The sequence below is a fragment of the Sprattus sprattus genome, assembly GCF_963457725.1.
Source record: "Sprattus sprattus genome assembly, chromosome: 8".
Lineage (NCBI taxonomy): Eukaryota > Metazoa > Chordata > Actinopteri > Clupeiformes > Clupeidae > Sprattus > Sprattus sprattus.
Window position 1 is genome coordinate 18,879,186 of NC_137927.1, and position 14,675 is coordinate 18,893,860.

Genomic DNA, 14,675 nt, shown 5'->3' on the forward strand with positions numbered 1-14,675 from the left:
GGTCTATTTCGTTCAAGTGTGTACTTCCAAGTGTGTACTTCCAAGTGTGTACTTCTGAGTAAGAAGAAAAGGAAGACTTAATGTGTGAGAGAGGTAGAGGGTGGAGGAATGAGGGAGAGGTGCAGGATGGGGAAATGGAGGGGCTTATAGAATATATAGAAGAGAGGGAAGAACTGAAAGAGGGTTGGAAGGACTGTATGGAACCACAGTGAAGGGAGAGTGAGACTGTATGACAAGCAGCGCACATGTTGGTTCTGGAGACGACTTACCTTGTAGAGTTTCAGGCTAGCCTCATGACGCGTGTTGACGGTGTGCATGCGCAGCTTCTCCAGGCTGTTGGTGTAGTAGTCGCAGGCGTTGCACTTGAGGTGCACGGGGTTGCCGATGGCCACGCACTTAAGGCGCCACTCGTTGCCCTTGCCGCCCTCCTTGATGTGGGCCACCAGCTGGTACTTCTGCACGTGCTTGTCCGTCTTGCAGTGCAGCTGGAAGTTGGCCTTGAGCTGCGTGGTGTAGTGGCAGAGCTTGCACTGGTGCGAGTCGCCCAGCACGGCGCGCCACTCCTCCTCGGGCAGGCTGCGTTCGGCGCCCATGTGCAGGCCCAGCACGTCCAGGTTGTCGGTGGTGAAGCGGTTGCACACGGCGCACTGGAAGAGCTTGAGCGACGGGTCGGTGGACAGGCTCTCGCCCAGCGTCATCAGCTCCTCAGACACCAGCTGACCGCTGCCCAGGCGCATGTCCATGGGGAGGTCTCCACCTACTAGGGAGGCAGCAGTCATACACACACACACAGACATGCACACACATACACACACAGATTAGTTTTTGTCCTTTTGTTTCCAATCTACATGTAATGTAATGTTTCAGTTCTCCCTGCCAGGGCAAGATGTGTTATTAATACTGTATGCCTCATGTTATTTGATGTTTTTGGATGGCCAAAGGTTCTTGGTAGAGAGCTTAGTCTCGCAGGGCTCCAGTCTGAAGTCTGAAAACGCTCAGGGAACGCTCAGAGGTGTATGGTTAACCTTTTAACAAAGAGCTGTGTTTGTCTGCGCAGTCAAAGTGGATTTGCTTTCCAGTACCAACACCCCTCCGTGTATAATGTGCATGTGTGTATTTATGTTCCTAATTTTATTAAATCAAGATTATCCTTCCCCCCTTTTCCAGTGGAGAGTACAGGGAGAGCCTGGACACTTTTGCGGGGACAAGAGCTTCGTCGGGCCAGGGGTATGGATTTACACGTACGCACTGTTTGGACTGCCGCACTTTCACAGCCCAGCACTAAATCAACTCCAGAGGCCGTGAGCTCCGCAGAGAAAGAAAGTTATTCTATCATTACAGGAGAACTAAAGAGTTCCCGAGCACACATTACTGTAAATCAAATCCAGCACCCTCGTTCACAGAATTATAACACTCTCACAAAAAAAAGAGCTCCACCTCCGTGTTTGGATTCCTGTGCCGCTTTCACTCAACATCATTGCTTAAATCGATATAGTCCCTCTCGCCCCACCCCAACCCCACGCTGGATTAATCCTGCTCTGTGACGTGCACGCCTTCAAGAGGGGTGGATGGAGATGACAAAAGAAAAGCTGCAGGAGCACAAACTTAAACAGATCCTACGACAGGACAGGGTGGTGTGTACACCATCAGAGTGGGGAAAGGGAGGAGAAGAACAGAAGTGGGGGAAAAAAAGAAAAGAAAAAAGCTGCAGGAGAAGCTTGGGAGTTTTTGCCTTTGCTCACTGATCTTTAATCTATCACTGCCCAGACTGTGCGCACCAGCTGACCCTGCCTGGCTTTACACTAAATTAATTCCAGCAGCTCCCTCTTATTTATTGCTGCAGTATGCAGCCTGCACTCGGACTTTTCTCCATTACCTGAGTCTTTATAGCGGGGAGAGGGAGACCTCTTAGAAGCCCCCTGAAATCAGTCACAGATCTACCTCCAACACCCCCCCCCTCCCTCTCTTTCTCCCCCCCCCCCCCCCCCCTCTCTCTCTCTTGCTCTCCCCTTTTCCTTATCTATCATCTCTCTCCACTCATTTTCTGTCTCCGTCTCCTATATGAGGCTCTCACGCTCTCGCTCTCTGTAGACTTATTGACTAGCACAGCTGTTGGCCTTCTCATCCTTAATCTATATGGTTTTGTGAGGAGGATGTTTCTGTGTTTCTATACTGTTAACATGCCTCAAGCACAAATGGCCTGTATAATAAATACAATCTACTGCAGAAAGTTTTTTGTCTTACTCAATGCTGAGGCAAATGGACAGTTTGCAGAAAAACTCTCTGTTTCTAGCAGAAGAGGCATGCTGAAATTCAATATTTAATTAAATTATGCAAGACTTGCTTCCTTTAAAGGTCTGTGAAGCTTTCTAAGTATTGCCTGAAATGGCACATCAGAATAGGATAAAACTTGACTCTGCTCTATCTCTGTTTCAGTGAGGATAAAAAAAACAACAGTTAGATCATGTATGGTCAGAATTGACCACCTCTCCCAGTTTGACAGAGCTTTCCTGTGTGTGTGTCAGCAAGTAAATATGAGTGTTTGTGTGTGTGGGGGGGTGTGTGTATGTGTGGCACCACAGCCATTTGCAAGCTCAAACTAATGCCCTGTCATTGTCTTCCTTTGGCATGCTTATATAACATCCCCTCGCAAAAAAATGAACCAAATGGCAAGAACAGGATAAAAAACTAGATTAACTAAATTAGCATTTCCTGAATTTAAAACAAATATTAGAAAGTGAGAGAGAGAGAGAGTGAGTTAGAGAGAGAGAGAGAGAGAGAGGGAGAGAGAGAGAGAGAAAGAGGCACAGAAAAACCATGTGAGTGCAGTTGAGATTGGGAAGGTGATAAAGACAAACATAGAGAGACAAATAGACAGACATAGAGATAGACTGTTTACAACATATTCCACCATTAATTTCAATGGGAATGTTTTCCTCGTTTTTCTTAAATATATTTAAAAAAGTATAAAGTGTAACCAAAATGAAAATTACACCGCCTAATTGTCATTTACAAAACCTACGTGACAAAGTTTGAACAAAGTGGTTCAAGCTGAATTATTTGCCAAAAATTGGTAGAAAGAATATATAAAAAGCCTAGGAATATCAATATAGTGCTTTGCTTTGCAAGCACTATAATTAGTCACGGCAATCAATTCTTGTTCCCTTCTTTGAACTGGCGACAGTCAGAGACAAGCCTGTGCAAACTGTGGGGTTGTAGCTGGCACGCCAAACCGTCAGCCACGCGGCTGAATTACCCTTGCTTGGCTTTTTCCACCCTCTTTTTTGAACAAGATCAAATTTATAGCCGCAATTACAAAGTTTGGAGGGAAGAGACAGAACGAGAGAGAGAGAAAAAGGAAAAAAGGAGGGAACTCTGGTCGCGGATAGCAACTGAAGTTTGTGGATAATGAAATGAAAACTGTGATGTGCGTTTGGGAGCCTGGAGGACAGGGCCGTGCGGATCACTCCCCTCACACAGGGCCTGCTTGCTGCTCGCTCACACACTCACACTCTTTTGTGAGCATGGGGGGGGGGGGACGAAGTTATCAGAGAGGGGGGAATTTCCCCAGCCTGGCTGACCCAGATAGAGTGACACAGTGGACGCGTAAACTAAACTAGCGGGAGTGTTACAGAGGAATGTGACTGTGAGTGGATCTGTTCATGGATCTAAGCATTTGTGTGCTTGTTTGTGTGTGTAAGAGAGAGAGAGAGAAATAGAGAGAGAGAGAGAGAGAGAGAGAGAGAGAGAAAGAGAGAAAGACAGAGACAGAGAGAGAGAGAGAGAGAGAGAGAGCACTTGGTGTGTGGGAGTCAAGGGCAGGCAGAGAAATAGTATCCACTCCATGCACACTTGAATGCAGTAAAGCCCTCCTCTCATCAATCTAATGTATGTTCTCCTATTTAACAGCTTTCTTTTAAAAAGAGTCAACCTGCACACAGACTTATACAACAGCTCTGACTAGGCCAGCTTTGTGTTCTGAAGTGTGCTTTCTGCCGAGCTGAGTTAGGATGACATGACAGCCTCTCAGGAACGCTACACTCTTTTTCTCTTTCTTCTTCTTTTTGTCTGTACTGAAGATCGATTTGGGTAGTGAAAGAAAAACAGACCAGAATTAAAAAAAAACACAGATGCCTTTAAAAAAAGGGGGCTCCTGCATTCAGGCTAAAATGTGTGGAGAGTGTGTGAAAAGCGATGTGGGGAACAAGATCCAGGCTGTAACTCAAGTCAGTTGGTTAAAACACTAATGCCCATTTCTGAGTTTTTCTTTGTGCCTCTCTTTGTCCTCTAGCACTTCACATCCTCACATATCTCAAGTCTATGTGCAAACATCAAAAGACAGGAGGGTAGAGTAGATGGGAAGGAAAGAAGGTCATGCAATGGCCTGACTATATTCTCTATGCTATACATGACTATATTCTCTTTTCCTTGCTTTCTTTCTTTTGTGGATGAGAAAGTCACAGACGAGCATCCTCACTTCTCAATCTTTTACACTTTTTTTGTATAGGCTATTACCAATTCAATTCATTAAGTGAATGTACCATGTAATAAAAGCACAGTTTTAGAAAAAAGTGTTTTTTTCCCCCCAATCTAGGCCCATCCATCAGTGTACTTTGACTAGCTCTAACACTGTGGTTTATGTTTAAAAATAAACAACTGGCAGCAGTATAAGCTATCCCACCCACGTGAACTTGCAGTGAACTGCAACATAACTTTTTCTTTGATAACCCACATGCAGAGCGTGGAGCCAAATGGCAGCGGTTGGAAACCTGCGTTCACTCTACTGACCTAGCGCTGGAGCCAGGGCAGCCATGTTGGGGTCCAGGTGAAAGCCTCCGAGCAAGAACTGGGCGTCAGCCCCGGTAGGGTCCATACTGAGGCCCGGGGGCAGGCTCATGTTCTGGGCCAGGTAGTACTTGTAGAGCTCGGCCTCGGAGGGTGAGGCCATGGCACCCAGGCCCAGGCGACCGTGCTGCATCTGGGTGACGTTCTGCTGGAGGAGCATCATGTTGTGCATGTGCTTCTCGCTGGTCATGTGGATGCGCAGGTTACGCGCCACGTTGGTCTCATAGTCGCACACCTCGCAGCGCCACGTGGGCTTGCTCTTGGGCTTGGTGGGCGACGGCGTGCTGCAGGGCCCTGCCATGTGGGTGGAGGACTGGGCTGGGTGGTGGTGGTGGGGCACGGGGTGGTGGGACCCGGGGTGGTGTTGCCCAGGGTGGTGCGTGCTGACTTGTGGGGCCGACGGTACTGCCACCACCCCTCCACTGGCGTAACCACACACCTGCTCGTTGGCCGAAGTAATGGTGCCTCCGTTCTGCAGCGACTGCATGTTGTTGAGGTGCTTGTCCGACTGCATGTGGATGCTCAGGTTGCCCTTGGTGGTGGTGGAGTAGTTGCACACCTCGCAGCGGAAGGGCTTGTAGCCGCAGGTGTAGCTCTCGCCGCGGGCCAGTCGCGGGTGGCTCTGGCCACTGCTGCAGTACGAACATGTGCCACCCGAGTCTGGGTGCTTCTCCTTCATGTGGGCCTCCAGCGTCTGCTGGTACTTGTAGTGCCAGTTGCACTTGGGACACTTGAGCGTCTTGCACGAGTTGCGAGAGTGCATCATGGTCATGTGGCCTCCCAAGGAGCGCGAGGAGCCCAGGACCGTGTCGCACTTGGGGCACTCCACCCCGCTTCCTCCGTTGCCGCCGGCGCCGTGGTTCTGCGAGCACTCACCAACCCCCAGCAAATCACAGGGGTTGCCTTGGTGCAGATGCATGTGTCCATGGGCGTGGGGCGAGGAGTGCAGGTGGTGGTGATGGTGGTGCAGGTGGTGGTGGTGCAGGAGGTTGCCGCTGTCTTCCTCCCCTTCGGCGGGGCATTCATTTGGTTCTGGAGCTGTGGCACTATCTCGATTGGCACTTTCGTCAGCTGCAGCGCTGGAGGCCAGAGGTGAGGAGTTGCCCGTGGAGGAGCATGCGGCTCCGTCGTCCTCGCTCCCTCTGCCGGCGGTGGCCGCCATCGCCACGGGAACAGATGACCCCTGGCAGTTAAAGCTCAGAGGGAGCTCTGAGACTCTCCCCCCATTTTCTGCAGCTGACCCATCCTCGGACACCCTGCCTGAGGAAGAGGAAGTCGCAGCTTTGCTGTTGAGCGTGGGGCTGGCCGCAGATGGGCAAGTGGGAGGCTGGAGAGCGCTACTAGGCATTAATAAAGGAGATTTGGAAATGCTTTGGTTTGAGACAGCCGGTTCCCCCACGTGTCCGCCACTGCTGCCACCGCCGCCGCTGCTACCACCACCAACGATGGCCCTTGAAGTGCTTCCATCCTCCACCTCGTCCTCCTCTTCTTCTAATAACAGTTCATCCTCTTCTGAGCCCACCTCCTCGCCCGGGAGGTGTGCCTTGCCTTCGCGGCTCTCCTCTTCCCTATCCTCCCCTCTGTGAGTCCCCTCTTTCCCACCAGGCCCCTCTGTTCTCCCACCCTGCAGCTTAGGCAGGGTGCTGGAGTCTTTGGCAGGGCCTGGGGTCGAGGTAAGGGAGGGAGTTTTGGGGTTGGAGAGCACCCCCATACCGAGAAGGGCTTGCTGCTGGAGACTCGACTCAGAGTCTTTGCTGTGGTGGGCCTCACTCCCACCACTGCTGCAGCCGCCGCTGCCTGTCTCCAGGTGAAGACCACTGAATGTGCCGTAGAAGCTCTGGCCAGAGTTTACGGGCATCAGGGTGGGCGGTGGAGGCGAGCTCTTGTTTTTTGGTTCCAGGAAGCTGATGAGGGGCTCTTTGTCTTTGCCAATGCCCTGGATGATGGCTGAGGCCTGGTTGTCGCCCAGGAGCCGGTGCTCATCCTCGCATAGGGTCATGCGATGGTCGTGGACGGCATGGGTGGCAAAGGAGCGCGCATAGCCGAAGGACAGCTTGCACAGGAAACACATAAGGATGGGCTTCCCTTTGCCGTAGAGGGCCAGCCCGTCGAATTTGGAGAAATCCACGTTGTTTGGTACATCTTTGGATACGCAGGACTTCTTGGCAGACCCGTCGCTGTTTAGGTAATCCTTGTTGCTTTTGTGCCGCACATCAAAGACGCGGAAACTGTGCAGGACAGGACTGAGGCCTGCCAGGGTTGAGGTATTGGGGTAACCTTGGTCTGAGCCGAACCACTTTCCAAACGATGAGGCTATGTGGAACGTGTTGATGATCTGGGGGTACACTGCGGACGAGGTACCGGCAGGTTCGCCCGACTTCCCCGAGCTGGAGAGAGAGTTTGTGGGAAGCAAGCCGGGTGGCATGCCCCCATCACTTTGGATCAGCTGGCTAAGACTCTCCACGATGTAGGCTGAGCCGTCGGGCTGGTAGACAATCTCTCCTGCCAGGTTCTCCACATCGCTGCTCTCCTCCTCCTCCTCCTCCTCCTCTCCTTCCTCGCTCCCGCTCTCTGCTGTGCCCCTTCCCCGGGTGGGCTGCTGGCGCATGAGGGTGGGCATGCCACCTCCGCCGGGCGCGATCTGCATACCAGGGAAGGCCTGCAGGCTTGGGAAACAGCTGTCAATCTCCATTTCGTCTAAGTCTTCCAAATCCTCGTCCTCTTCGCAGCTACCTCCCTCCTGCTCTTCCTCCTCGAGCCTCTCTCTACGGGTGTGCAGCTGGCCCGACACAGAGCTGTCGTTGGGGGCCTGGGCTGTGGTCAGTGTCTGCTGCTGCTCTCTCACACCTTCTCTAGGCGTGCTGGGGGTTTGGAGCTGGGAGGGGTAGGGGGCAGAGAGAGACAGGGGCTCCAGGGAAGGGGGCTGGCTGCTGGGAGGGACCTGTGAGCTAGAGAGATCGTTCCAGGGTTGAGTGGGGTGTTGTTGTTGTTGCTGCTGCTGCTGCTGCTGCTGTTGGGAGGTGGTGGAGGAACCGAGCCCATCGTCTGTCCCAGAAACCACGGGAGACTCACAGCTTTCCATGCTGATGCCTACATGAGGCGTTCATCGCATCCAGGCCTACAACGCAACAGAGAAAGAAACAGAAATGAGAAACAAGGTTAGCAAAGGGTTAGCAACCTGAGGACAAAGCACACTGAAGATATGACATTTCCAGCATGCAAAGTAAAAGAGGCTGTGTGAGCTTTCACATTAGTCTTGTCGCTATTTCATCATGTACGAAGAGAGATTAAAAGCATTTCAGTGATTGAACTATGAGTACCGAGCGGGAGAGCACATTTGATGCAAAGCACACTGGATGGGAGACAAAAGCATGAGATCTAGTGCAGGAAATGACAGAGTGCTCATTAGGTTAGATTAGGTACTTAAACACAAAACCTCAGACTAGCACTAATAAGCCATCTAAGATGCCCCTTCCTGTCACATCAGCAATTTACCATCTTTCATCTTCACCTTCCAAACAACACAGCCCATCTTACACATTCCAAATCATATATATCCTCTTTTAATTAATTTTCAGTCAGGGACACCAAGAAGAGACATAATGGGTGAAAAAGATTCACAGCGAGATAATTAGATGCCCAGAGAAGCTACTGAGCAGGAGATGATACATGTATAGTCAGACTACATGAGAGGACTGGTTGTGTCTGCATTCGAATGGTAAGAGCACTCTCAAACAACACGGATTCAAGAGCTCACACTGCATACAGCTGGGCAAATGACCTTGTCCAATACCCTCGCATTGATGGAACACATTTCTCTGGTAATTATTTGTGTGCCTGTGTATATACAAAACATAAAAGCCGAGAAATGGGGTTGGAACAGGGGAGGAATTGAGAGGAGGGGGAAAAAAGGCCATAAATCTGCAACCCAAAATACACCAGCTGGGCTGGGACTGAAATACAGCTGTGTTTAGATCTGGCATCCAATAACCTCCACGCTCAGCCTTGTTTCAAACACACCAGCAGCGCTCCATCTCTGAAATAATAAATGGGAGCCGGTCTTTTCAGGGGGCCGGCGGTGCTCGGAGCACCAGAGAGACCCGGCACAGGCCACAATTTAGAGCAGCGAGGAGATAAAATGATAGCGGGAGATACTGCTGAGCTAATAATTTTATTAAAGGGATGCAGGCAGCATTGATTAAAGGGGGTGACTGGGCTGAAACCAATAACTCTGGCTTGCCCTTTCACCTTGCTATGCTGAATATTACATGAGCAAAGTTTCCCGGCAGCGTGCTAACCGCCGTGTCTTGCCTGATTAGCACATTCTCTGCCTCCAACTTGATGTATTTACTTATTTACTTAGGGATGCAAATTTCAGTGGCCATCAGACACAGTGTCTCTACCTCCTTCCTCCCCCTCCCACACCCCCACCCCCACCCCCACCCCCACGCCCCTTACCACTCCAGCCCTGCAACATATTAATGGTAGAGGGCTTGGCTGGGGAGATTGATAATATCTGTCTCCCTCTTCATGAATGTCTGATGGAAATTTACCTCCCCACCCCCATGGCTCGCCCTCGTCCCCGTCAACCTCTGCGACCATGGCTGCATTCAAACAATGCCGTTATTTCTCCCCCTTTTTCTACATATTTACATACATTTACATCTTTTGCAGTTTGCAATTTTTACCCATTTTTTTTCCTTTTCCATGGAAGCAAGAGAAAGAGAGAGAGTATTTCCTCTCTACATGACTCTTAACAATAAATCCATTAAACATATTAAATGTCTAGCTTTAATTATAATGGAAGAGTACAATTATTGAAATGGTCTGTTATATGCGATTGTCTATAAAAGTTGTCCACAATAAAACGCTTGGAATATATTTTATGGCTTCCCCCCTCCACATACAGAGCAGGTGACAGCCATTTTGTATCAGTGGCCCTGCTTTGTTTTGACTGTACACAAAAAAGAGCCTTGAGAGTGGAACAGTAGACAGAGGTGCGGTTTGAAGAATAAAAAGTGAAGAGTAAACACGAGCGTAGCCCTGAGCTCTAATCAGCTCAATCTGTTCCACCTCCAGAATCCACTGCCTCTCTCTGCTCAGCTTGAAATCCCTAAGTCTGCATTAAACCAATCTATGTTGCTCAGTCTTTAACTCCCCGCCGCCATGTCCATACGGTTCAATTGTTTATGCACCTGCCATAATAAATGTTTTGCTAAACACGCAGTTAAGCAATCAGGACGGCCTCCAACATTGTCACGGAGGAGCTGGCTGTGTCCGCTGCTTACAGAAAACAGGATTGCCCTTTAAGATCTCAATGGACTAATTTAATAATGTGCTGTGGCCACTGATGTGCAATAGGATTGTCTGGAGTCTCAGAGTCGCAGATGGGGGGGGCTGATATAATACTGTTTGTCGGTTGATGGTCTGCCTTCCTGCAAAGTGACACCTGTTTAAAGCAGGAAAAAGCTTTAATCTCTCTGAGGCACTCACGACAGCGGCAAGACACACAGAGACGTGGACCAGGTCAGACTGGACCCAGGGGTTGGGGGGAGCTGGGGGGGGGGGGGGGGGGGGGGCATGGTGGTGGAGGGTGGCATGGTGGTGGAGGGTGGCATTACGTGCCTGCAGATTGTGTCGCTGTATTAAACAGTCACAAATGGAGAGGATGAATCACGGGGAATGGCGGTACCAGGACATGTCCTTTAGCTCGTGAGGGGAGGGCAACTTTGCAAATCACTGCCCCTCTTGACTGGTGGAGCTGAACGTGCCATTCTCCACGCTTCATACCATCGCTTCGCTGGATGTGAGGTGGCGCAGGGAGCCCAGGAATGCTGGGACGAAGAATAACAAACATTTTGGAGGAGGTCCTGCTCTAGACGAGTCAAACTAAGAATCACAAGAGATGGTTCTGAGAAAGACAGAAATGAACTCTAAGACCTCGTCTGATCCTGCACACAGCATTGTCCCAAAAAATTGCGAGGAATACATTTATGAATGTGAAACCAGGACAGCTGCAAATCTTTTTCCATCCCTCTATTTTCAGGAAGGTTTCACGGAGGCTGTACCTTCACAGGGCTCATGACAAGCTACTGACACACTTTTATAATCTTCTTCAGGCACACAAAATGCACCCTACTACTGTCTTCAAATACATTAGCTAAATAGAATACAGGCTCGTTCCTTCTTCCATTGCCCTCATCCTCAACAAAAGCAGATAAGGTTCTGCCTATTAAAAAAAAAGAGGCCGTTTCCTAATGAACCCTGTCAGAGCGAGTGGGTCTGGTTGTCATTTGGAAGGGATGGAAAATGAGATAAGTTTTTATTTATGGGCCCTTTCATTAGGTGGGATTTACCGGCCGAGCGAGAGGGGAATTAAAGGCTAAGGACCCATCTGATTATAAGCATGCACAATCACCTGCCTGGAGCCCTGGCCTCCCGAGGCCCCAGGCTCCCCCAGCGTCTCCTGGGGAATTAATTCTCGCCCGGCCCCAACTGAGAACTCCCACAGGGTGTGGCCCTGACCCCCTTACCCCCGCAAAAAACCTCCTGTATTTTAGCAGGGGGGTGAGACGAGTGGGGGGGGCTTTCCGGAAGGGGAACCCTTCTCTACTGGCCATCTTGGAGGTTGGGGTGGTGAGGGTAAAAACAATGGGGGATCTCAGCACCGCCTCCCAATGGTCTGAGGCTGAACTGCCTGCTGCTCCTCAGCACTAAGGGGGGAGGGAGAGCCAGCCATCACACACCCCGGCCACCGCAGGGTTAGGGCGCTTATTGAAAAATCAATGGCGTAAATGCTAAGCAAGTTACAGGAAGATGTGGGAAGGAAGGGTTCCTATTGATAAAGCAGGGAGGGCCTTTGATGTTGCACAGGGGACGTGTTCATTGATGGAGCGAGCATTGTACTCCTCGGGCTGAGCGAGGAGGCTTCACCTCCACAGCTTGGCCCAATTAATCACACACACACACACACACACACACACACACACAAATATGTATGTATGGAGACGCCTTTTTTCCTTTACCTTAAGTCCGGTTTAATGCCTGACAAGGCCCTCTGGTTGCACTAATCCCTGGTTCTCTGATGCTAACGTGTCATGTGTTTCGGGCCTTCACATTGATGTAATGAGCGTGGCTCATCCAGCTTCACTGTAACCCCTCCTCACATCTCCCTACAGGACCACCCGCTGTCTCTGGCCCGGCCTATCATGTGCCACCGCTGAATGGCCAGAAAATGATGATGGAGTCTAATGATCGCTGACCCTTAGATACCTTTCGCTCGCACATGAAAGGTATATATAAAAAAGAAGAAATTAAAAATTATAAAAATAAAAGGGAAGGTCTCAGTGGTGAATAATAAATGATACCAGGGCTTTTGTGATGCCAGTTGATGTTGATAACGCCTTCATAATTCAGCACGAAGGCACAGTCATGTCACTACTTCTCATGGGGAGGAGAGACAGAGAGAGAGGGAGAGAGGGAGAGAGAGAGAGATAGGGGGAGAGAGAGAGAGAGAGAATGAATCGGCTCTTGAAGTTGGCTTCGTAATAGACTGTGGATATGTTAAAACTCCTGTTCTCTTTGCCCTCGGCTTCCCTGCGATTCTTGGGCCACTTTCTGGCCCTCCACCTCTCTTAAGTGTTTAATGCAGACACAGGGACGTTCTCCACTGCCGTTCTGACTTCAGGAGGCAGAGAGTCACCTCAGGTCGATGGCACTCGGGCTGTAAACACGGCTTCCCGTAAAATCAATGATCTTCAGCTCCAGCTATCAGTCTGCCGCACAGAAATAGAAGCGGCAGTGACGAGACCGAGGCTGGGGAGAAGGGAGAGTGGGAAGGCTGGTGCTGGTGTGTGTGTGTGTGTGTGTGTGTGTGTGTGTGTGTGTGTTTTGGAGGGGAATCAGTGTAGCAAGGCCAGGAGTACATTAGGGAAGAGATAGCACAGCCATCCAAGACATGTAGCTGCTGTCACCTCACTGCCACTGCACCTCTAGCTCTCTACAGGCCTCTTATGATGAGGCAAGCACTTCACTACAATTCCCACAATCCCCCAGGTTTCTGTCAGACCTCAGAGATTTCCTGTTGTTGGAGTACATATTTCTCACAAGAAATCTTTTTGTTTAAGGTTATACATGAACTCTATGAACTGTTTAGTAGTCATAACATGTAGCTACTCCGAGGTGATCACATATCTAAGGCGGCATCTAAAGCTTTTTTTTGCTACCTTGGAAAACACAGGCTAATTGATTTGAGGTATCAATAGCGCTGCCCCCCACCCCCTTCTCTCCCTCCTCTTGGATCTGAGATAGAATCTTGATCACTATTGTTGCTCCTTGGGCAATATCAGAGGATCTGTACATCTAATCAATGCTGGAAAACAAAAGACGATGTATTTTCTCTCAAACTAGTAACAGCATGAAACAGCCCTCCCTTCTTCCCACACACATACAACTGAATAACAAAGTGATGAATGTAATGTGGCCAATCAGAATTCCGGCTGGATTGAAGGGAAGCCAAAGGGGGGATTTTTCTTGTGCAGAGTCGTCAGAGTGTCTCCTCACTTTTGGAGAGTGCGATGCAGACTGCGCCCGGGTGTAATTAGAAGTAGTTAATTATCTGTGGGTTAATTACTTGGTTCTGGGGGGAAAGCTGGCAAAAAGGCGGCGGCGTGCTGGCGGGGTGGCGAGGCAGGGTGGAAGCGGCGAGCACGCAGCAGGAAGCGCCAAGTCTCCTGCCAATTAGCAGCCAGCATGGGGGGGCCGCGTGCGTGGCAGACTGGGAGTACAAATGAGTAATGCCCCACATCAGCTCAGTCAAACCACACCGCAGTGGGGAGAGAGAGGAGGAAAAACACACACACACACACACACACACACATATGCACACAGAGGCACACAAACCACTCTTAATACATTCAGATTAAAAATGCATACTGTTAGACATTCACTCCTTACTGTTGTTTTTGTTAAGCAATTCCATTTGCCCAAAGCCACTTTTCCTTTTAACATCTCACACACTAAGAACCAGTCTTTTTTCCCCTGCCAATGTGACCTTGGTGTTCAAAATCTTTCAACGAATACAACTCTTTCTGCACAGAATGAGGTTATAATGAAATAAAGAAAACAAGTGTTTTTCTTTTATAAAAAGAAAAGTTCTAGTTATGGCCGCCGCAAGCAATCTTTTCTCTTTCTTTTTTCATTAGGCCCAACTGGAAGCTCATACGGTATGATTCCTCTGCACCGTCCCCAGTGGTTCGTTTAGATGAAGCTTTGTGTTCAGTAAATGCATAAATTATCCCTGGGATAAAGGTATTGATGTATAATCAAAGATGGGCGATCCTGCTTGTACCGCTACAGAAAAAAAGTACATTCACCCCCAGGCACAGAGTGCGCTCAGCATGCGCCAGAACACAGCAGGGATGGTGTGTGCCAGAGAGAGTGTGCCTCGCTACAAGTGCATGTGTGTGTGTGTGTGTGTGTGTGTGTGTGTGTGTGTGTCTAAAGCAAGTGTGTGCACATTTATGGGTGTTTATCTGTGTGTCTGTATAGATGCCCTGCCTATGCTATCTACCTGCAGCAAAAAGAGCAGTCTCACAGACACTCAGGTGGGGCATTTTTATTATTATTTCCTATTTTGCTGCGAGTGGAATAGATTTTAACCGTGGTGATGGACAGCTCTGGGGGCGCTCACCAATCACGCCACATGCAAGAAGCGCTGTCGAGGAACTCTGCTCTCTTCTCATCAGCCTGTTCCTCTGGCGCTTATCAATCAAACCACTCCAAGGAAGAACTTAAGGCACTGTCATCTTCCCACCTCAGGTTTCCCAGTG

The 14,675-nt window shown here is 49.7% G+C and overlaps 1 protein-coding gene across 1 annotated transcript in view; it reads right to left on the minus strand.

Moving 5' to 3' along the window:
- Positions 1–14,675, minus strand: part of zfhx3b (zinc finger homeobox 3b) — a 159,982-nt gene that overhangs the window by 91,883 nt on the left and 53,424 nt on the right. The window contains exons 2-3 of the mRNA XM_080843776.1: positions 4,789–7,963; positions 270–760 (exon numbers count right to left, since the gene is read on the minus strand). Of these exons, the coding sequence (XP_080699902.1) occupies positions 270–760; positions 4,789–7,927 (3,630 nt within the window). The 5' untranslated portion in view covers positions 7,928–7,963. The remainder of the gene's footprint in view (positions 1–269; positions 761–4,788; positions 7,964–14,675) is intronic.